Below are 8,185 nucleotides of genomic sequence, written 5' to 3' on the forward strand. Positions count from 1 at the left end.
ATTCCTGCTTCTTTCCCATTGTCTTGTCCGCTAAAATGATCAATATTGCAGTAGTTAGTGTTGATATGTACATAAAGTTTTGCCTATCAGTAATAATATTCCAGTGAGATCAAGGAGGGATTGGGATGTTTATTTCTCTCAGAGGTATTGTTTTTGACTTCAGATTCAAACCTACACTGCATTGGTTTCATTTATTTGAACTTTAAAGGTTATCCATAAAGGGTAGAATATGAATGCATAAATGTTTGAAACAGTAGCCTGCGTGTTGGGTGTTTCACATATGTCCTTTACACATTTCTGACTAGTAGTGCTAGTTTTATTTTCCAAATGAGGGTTCTTTGGGGAAGAGCAGATTCATTTCTGGCTGACAGCATGGAAACAACCATGGGAGGGAGGGCATACACCTTTAAAAATGATACAGTAAATGTTATTGTTTGACTTGTTATATACATAAGGAGTCTTATAATGAATAGTGACTATTTCCTTCAGGTAGCTGGGAACTTTCACTTTGCACCAGGAAAGAGCTTTCAGCAGTCTCATGTTCATGGTAAAGTATTTTGATTTTTCCTGTGGCCTCTTGACTTCCTATCATGTTTGTGGTTCCCTTTCATCATTTTCCTTCAGGATTCACATAAGTAAAACTCATCAGTATAGTGCAATTCTTTAACTTACACGGGGGAGGAACTGGAAAGCATGCCAAGGTAAAAATGTAGAACCATCATAAGCAAGTAGAGAAATGTTGTTGCAAGCATCTCAGCTGCCTTTGGGATAAAAGAAATCATACAGGAAAAAGAGAGGCCAAGGAGGAAACGTTATAATAGGCAGACAGGTTCTCTTACTTCATGGGGCACTGCTACCCAGCTATAAATCATCCCCCAGTAGTGTTGAGTCTAAAAACATTGCAGTGATTATTTTAATCAATTCAAGCTTTTTTAAAGAAGTGTATATATATTTATATATTTGATATATATTTCTCTAAAAAGTGCCCTTTAAGTTACTAAAACTGAAACTTTCTGCTGTTTTTAAGCTGCATAAGTATTTCACAATTTAAACCTCTGTATTTGAAACCTGGAATTTGGGATTAACATTTTACACTTTTTAACACTATCTTGTTGCTCTCTGCTCTTTGCAGCAAACCAGAATGCAACCTATACAAATCCATATTTACAAATTTTCAATATTCATATAAATTAATAAGTACCTTGTTTGCCTGTTTCAGTTCCTTCTCTTTGTATTGGGTATGAGCATAAACTCTGCAACTCTGATTTTAAGGGGTTAGTAAGGTTGTAGACCCATGGCAAGAGGATGAGTAAGATGACAAATGTCTCTACTCTGCCTAGGGAGAGTGGAATGAATGTAGTAGTTTCCATGGCTTATAACAGAAGTTTGGAAAAGGTTTTGTAGTTATCGACTGTACGTAGAGGATAAATTATGAAAATGGGTACTTTTGACTATAATATGAAGGTGTGGGATGAGATGTTATAATATTTAGTTCTATGTGATGCTGTATGCAAACACACCTTTCACTTTTCAAAAAGACTTTTGGGTGGAAAGGGGGTTTATAAGTTTCCAACACCTTTTAAAGGATGAGTCTTAAAAAAAAAAAAGAAAGAAAGAAAAGAAATGGTGGCCTATTCTGGTTCTGCAAAGATTCAACTGTGGTATCAGAAATGGAATTCCACATCTTGACAAAGCAGCTGAGAGCTTGTGCAGCTGCCTTGTGCACATACCTAACTCAAAAGTCAAGTTCTCTGAACCAATCCTGAAATGTCAGAGAGAGGATTCTGGTGCTTTATCACTGTAGAATTTCCTGTCTAATCTGCTAGTTGAGTCACTGCATATTCTTAAATTTAGACTGAAGGTCAATCAACTTAAAAACAAGTTAACAGATGCAGTCTCTAACTATTTGCCAGCAATATGGTGATTTGTTGTGGCTGGGGTTCACCACATACTAGTTTCCAACTTACCCAAGTTTTGCTGTTCAAAATAGCATTCCTTGGGTGCATACACAATGGCATGTTGCTGGGTTTTTGATTGTAGCTGTGTCGGTCTAAGGACATTGGCAGGCAAGGTTCTTTGGGTAGATGTGATATCTTTTATTAGACCAACTGAGTAGTTGGAAAAAAGTTCTTGGCAAGCTTTCAGGTGCAGTCACCCTTTGTGACTGCATGGGGAGTTACTGCTGTTCTGAGACTCCAAGGAATGAGAGAAGCTAAATGTGTGGAGGGATGTCAGTGAAAATGTAAATAGGTAGAGATAAGCAAGACAAAAGGAAAAGCAGGGAGGAGGAAGAGAGCAGGGGGGAAAAAAGTCAGAGGGAGGTAACAGAGATAAAATACAAGGTGAAAAAGAGGCAGTCTGTGAAAAGGGGAATAGTTGGAGATCAGGAGCGAGTCTGCTGTTCTGAGACTTCAAGGAATGGGAGAAGCTAAAAGTGTGACAGGATGTCAGTGAAAATATAAAAGGATAGATGTTGGAAAACAAAAGGTAAAGCAGGGGAAGAAAACAGGACAAAAAGGCCAAAGGAAAAACTGCAGAGGTAATAATACAAGGTAAAAAAGAGGCTAACAATAAAAAGGAAATGGTAGAGAACCAGGAAGAAAAAGGAGACAGAGCCAAGTGGGGGAGGAGAGAGGAGAAAAGGGGCGGGGGAGAAGGAATGTAAGGGGTCAGGTCAGGCAGGTACCATGTGAATCAGATGTCAGACAGGTTGTAATGTGTCATAAATTCAATGTCTATATTGAGTCCATGGTTTTCAGTATTCAGTAGGTTGATGAAGTGAAATTCATAGGCTTGTCATATGAACTTCACTTCAAAATATATGTAGGAGAAACCAAGCAACAACTGCACACCAGAATTAATGCACACCAGAAATCTATCAAAGACCAAAATACCCAATTACCTCTCAGTTCTAATCCTCAAAGGGAACTTACAAAACATCTTTCGTAGATGAGCCTATGAACTTCATGGGCGGAAAAGGTTGGGAAGCACTACTCTAGGTACTTGTCTCTCTCATAAGTCAGTTAATTGAGTCCCACAGTAGTCTCAGACATTTTGCCCACTAAGTGTAGCCACCCTCGAAGCCTTCTAGGTTAGCCATCCTTGTAAGTGTAGCCAGTTGCGGAACTTCTGTTATGAAGTGATTTGCAAAGACCTACTTCCCCTGTACTCACCAACTACTTGCTAGTCATGTTTCTTGGACCTACCTTGTAATGATCAAATTAATTCCCACATTAAAACTGAATGAAGTGAGTGCTCTGGGCTGCTTCAAAGACACAGTATAGCTCTATGTCCTCATCCTCAGTTCTTGCTGAAGGTGATTTTAGTTTCACTTGGATAAGTTTGCTCTTCTACCAGTGTTTGTTTGTTTCCCTGAAACCATATAATTTTCCTATGGAGGTCAGCCTTCTCAAATAAGAAGTTATACAAGTTCTCTGATATTACTTGGAGAAGACGCAGCCATTTGGGATAAAAGCCTAATTGTACTGAATTCTGGAAGAGAATCATGCTCAGAGGTTACCTAAATGAATAGCTTATTATATATCCAGCTCTGCTGTGGACTGGTAGAAAATTCAGTATCAGACTGGCAGCCCATTCCACTAAACTTCACTGTGGCTTACTTCAAAGTGTTTCCCATTTGTAAAGCTTCTGCTTAGAGTTCAGGCTACACTTCTACTTATCAGTGGCCTCCAAAGTTTGAGGATGTAATAAATCCTTATTTCAAGGGCCAGGGCTTTTGTTTCTTTCATTAATACTATGCCCTTAACTTGAGGTTTTTTACTGGTTGCTGTTCTCCAGAAATGCTCTACAGATTGGAAAGAGTCCAGTGGGAAGCCAAAAACAATTATTAGAGGCCTGGAAAATGTAACTCATGAGGAAAGGCTGTGAAAGAACTAGGTCTGTTTAGTTTGGAGAAGAGAAGACAAGAGGGTAGACTTGGTAATTCTTCAGATATCTGAAAGTCAAGTATAAAGAATATAGAATTAGACTTTTCTCTGTGGCTGTAGGGAACAGGACTAGGAGTAATGGCTTCAGACTTCAGCAGAAGAAATTTAGATTGGAGATGAGGAAAAACTTTCTGACTATGAGGGTGGTTAAGCATTAGAACAGGCTGCCTGAAAATTTTCAGGAGCAGGTTAGACAGACACTTGACCAGGCTGTTTTAGTCAGAGATGATCCTGCCTTGAGGAGGAGGCTGGACTAGATGACCTTGTGGGATCCCTTCCAGCCCTACTTTATTTTTCCTTCATGAAAACAAAGTCATAGGAAAGGCACAAATTAAGAAGTCTTTTGTTAATTTGAGCCCAAGCTCAGATCTGGCTGACTTCTTTTCTGTGCTGTGTAGTTGGTGTTGACTGGCACAGCTTTTGGTGAGCTGCTGTAACATCTCTCCTCTCTAGAACCTAATTGTAATTTCTTTTCCAGAAAATAGGATGAAGGGTAATAAAAGACTTAGGGCTTGCCAGCATGCAAGCCAGAACCAAAGTAACTGAGGCCTTGGACAACATTCAGTTTCTCTGGGGAGAGTCCCACAAGTATGCAGACATTTGTAACTTTTCTCGCAGACTAAATGTGGCCGCTGTGGGGGAAAAAATAACTTGGGGACAACGTGAGGGGAAGTGACTGCCTGGAGAATCTCTCTCAGGAGATAAAACTTCTGTACAGGTAGCCAGTGTGCTTTGCTGCTTTCTCTCTCCCTCTCCCACAGTGGGGGAGAGAGTGTGTCAGTCCCAGCTAAGCAGAGAGAAGAACCATGCTCCCTGAGTGCTTCAGGGTGGAAAAGCCCAGTACTGAAGTGCTTAGAGAGTATGTTCTGCTTCTGGCTTGTTCCCTGCCTGAATCACACTGCAGCACTTGGGTGCCTGGAAGCATACAAGCATTCTGCCTGCCCAGGCACAGCTGGGCTGGAATACAGTGCAGGGGAGGAGAAAGCTGGAGGACTCTCTGCACAACCTGAGAGTCCTCTACCTGCCTCTACCTTCCCTGGCCCTGAGGATCTCTGCCTACACTCACAGGAAAAAAACGCCTGTAGAGCTCTTTAGGCTGTCTACTCTAGGGACCTCTGGCAGCTCACTGTCCATCTGCACTGCAGGCTCTTTTCTTCTCTGTTTTAGCTTCTGTACGGGTCATTTTTTGTCTCAGTAAAACAAGTCTGGGAGAGTTTTGAATGCATGTACACAGCCTGTATGTCAGTTTCAATACTTAGCATGAGTTTATACATAGACCATCCGTTAGGTCCCCTTACTTACTTCACACACTTGCCGCTGGGGGCAGTCAAGGCCTGGAAGAGGTCTTCCCTCCATCTGGGATGTTTTATTTCTTGTTTAGATATTATTTTTTGTATGAAGCATATTTTCTCCTCTTTACATGTATGTTGTGTTTCTGTATGTACCTCCCTTGTCCCCAAAGCACACTTTTTCAGATTAATCCTCTTACAGATTGTAGTACCTGTAATGTAGTTGAGATCTGGCAACACTTTCCTGAGCTGGTCTCATTACATAAAAGGCATAGGTTATGGGGTGGAAACAGTCTTCTTTTGTAGGAATTTATCCCATGTGTCGCATTTGTGAACTTGGATTCTTCCACTAAACTGAAGAATATCAAAGCCTTTCTCTTGACTAGGGAAAAAGTGTGAATTTAGGTCAGACTTAGTTAACATGAATTGGTTAAATTTAACCTAAATTTGATCAGCATGGGCAGGAGATGACTGATAGGGATATGATAGATGTTTATAAGGTCATATGGAAAAAGCGAGTAACTATTATTCATTATGTCTCATAGTATGAGAATTAGAGGGCAAGCAAAAAAAAAAATTATCAGGTGGCAGGTTTAAAACTTACTGAAATTAAATTGCGGTATACTCTGTCTCAGGATATTGTACAAGAGGCAAGGATTTCTTAGGATGATATCTTCTTTATCTGCCTGGGATAAAGTTAGACAAGCTTTCAAATGCAAGACATTCTTCCTCAGGTGAGAGAGAGAAAAGTTATCACCCTAAAAAAATCCTTACCTTTTGCATAATCTCTGGACCATCCCAGCTACAACATCACCCTTATACTATAAAGATATCATGGAATTCAGTAGTAAATTTTGGGTCAAAAAGAGATTAGAAATATTTAACCGGAGGCTATTAAACACAAGTCAGGAATGTAACCTCAGGATCAGGATCTTCCTAATTATGAATGCTGATAACTGGGACAGTAGAGCAAAGGATGGCTCACTCTTTTTTTTTTTTCTTAAACTCTTTCTCTAAACCAGTAGTTATCAAACGTTTTTTTCACAGACCACTTGAAAATTGGTGAGGGTCTCAGTGGACCACTTAATAAACTTTTATTATGTTCTATAGATATTCTCGATTGTTCTTCAACCTTTCTGTGGACCACCTGAATGGAGCTCACGGACGAATGGTGGTCCGCAGACCACAGTTTGAGAACCTCTGCTCTAAACTATTCACTCTTTGCCACATTTGGAGATTGAGGCCGATGAACCTTTGGTGTGGCTCACTATGGCATTCTTAGGGTCTTGTGTTGATTTTTTTTTTTTCTTTTTTTTTTTCCATAATTCAGAAAATGCCAGAAGAAAACCACTATGACAAATAAATGCAGTGCAGCTAAAATTGCCCTTCAAGCTGTAGAATTTTGCTGGCCAGTCCGCATCTGGACACTTTGTATTGCTTTTTATAAAGATGGTATACATTGTGTTTATGTTGAAACACCAGATTCCTTGAGTAAAACTGAGAAAATTCACCCTTTGAAGCAGCTATTGTTAAGAAAAGGTTTAGGTAATGCAGTTCAGTCTCTCAAGCAAAGCTAGCCTATAGGAAAACATCACCTGAAATAGACTGCATTTATCTACATAGAAGGGAGCTTTATCCATCCTCATGGAATCTCCATCCTTGGAGGTTTTCAAGACCCGGCTAGACAAAGCCTTGCCTGGGATGATCTAGTTGGGGATTATCCTGCTTTGAGCAGGGGGTTGGACTAGATGACCTCCAGAGGTCCCTTCCAACCCTAATTTTCTATGATTCTGTTTGACTTTCCAAATCTCCCTCAGATTCCTTGTAGCAACCCAACCATAGGTCTTCCTACCGGTCTAGAAAAGATGTGGCTCCTACAAACATAGCCTTTGATACGTTCTCTAGTAAGTTTGTGCTCTAAAAATGTTTATGCCCAAAGAACTTTTAACATGTATAGCAGAAAAAGGGGTGGCTAGCTCCCGACTTGCCTTAATATATTCTAATATTATAAAAGCTTAGGTCTGTCTGTCCGTAACACTTTATTTGCACTCTGATTGGCTGACAGAAACAGCCAATTTAGTGCTCCAAACATGGGGGAGCATTGCCATGATTCCAAAGCTGCGCCAAGGACTGTATGGGCTGGGGGAGCGGCCTTGGCTCCCCCACCCGGCTGGGCCCCACCCCCACGATCCCTCAGCTCGGTGATCAGCCAAAAAACTTCCAAGTTTTTTCTCAACTAAAATTAAACACCGTACATATCAGTTGAGCTCAATTTTTTATTGACGTATTTACAGGTTTTAAAGCAATTTGGAAGCCTACCGTGCCACAATAATTAACATTATAAAAGCCTTTGTCTGTCTGTCTGTCCATAACGCTTTGTTTGCAGTGATTGGCTAACTGAAACAACCAATCAGAGTGCTGGGACAGGAGGTGGCGGAGCATCGCCATGATGGTGGGGTGCGGGGGGGGATGAGGCCAACACAGCTGGCCTTGCCTCCCCACACTCCCCCACCCTGCTCCCTGGAGGTGGCAGCAACAGAGTGGGTGAAATAGGTGGTATGAGGTCAGCAGTGCCAGCCTCGCCCCCTCTGCCCTACTCCCTGCAGGTGGCAATGGTGACGGGGGGTGGGGGGTGCAAGGCCACCGGATCCGGCTGGCCTCAGGGGGGACCACCCCCCCCTCCGGCACTCCTTGGAGGTGGCGGCAGCACAAGGCGGAGCGGGGTTGGGACACCTCGGGGGGAGGCCACCAGCACTGACCTTGGGCTGCCCCTCCCCCCTTCTGTCGTTGCATGAGGCGGCGGTGGGAAGAGGAGCAGGCCTTTCATGGGGTGGGGGAGCAGGCCTGAGGGGTGGGGAGAAGCCAGCTCAACACAGTGGGGGAGGGAGGAGCGGCCCTCCACCCCGATCTCAGGCCTGAACCCACTCCTCCCCCACCCCCTCTCGCTCC

At 42.2% G+C, this 8,185-nt stretch overlaps 1 protein-coding gene across 12 annotated transcripts in view; it reads left to right on the forward strand.

Annotated features, from left to right (window-relative positions):
* ERGIC3 (ERGIC and golgi 3) overlaps positions 1-8,185 on the forward strand; it is a 70,263-nt gene that overhangs the window by 17,169 nt on the left and 44,909 nt on the right. For 11 of the 12 annotated variants that reach the window (XR_003096270.1, XM_025215725.1, XM_025215730.1 and 8 more), the window contains one exon: positions 490-547. The exons of the other annotated variant lie outside the window; for it this stretch is intronic. Coding sequence is in view for 10 of the 11 variants with exons in the window: in XM_025215725.1 (XP_025071510.1) it covers positions 490-547 (58 nt within the window). In the remaining variant the exon portion in view is untranslated. The remainder of the gene's footprint in view (positions 1-489; positions 548-8,185) is intronic. 12 annotated transcript variants of the gene reach the window in all.

This window comes from Alligator sinensis, unplaced genomic scaffold (genome assembly GCF_000455745.1).
Source record: "Alligator sinensis unplaced genomic scaffold, ASM45574v1 scaffold705_1, whole genome shotgun sequence".
NCBI classification, from domain to species: domain Eukaryota; kingdom Metazoa; phylum Chordata; order Crocodylia; family Alligatoridae; genus Alligator; species Alligator sinensis.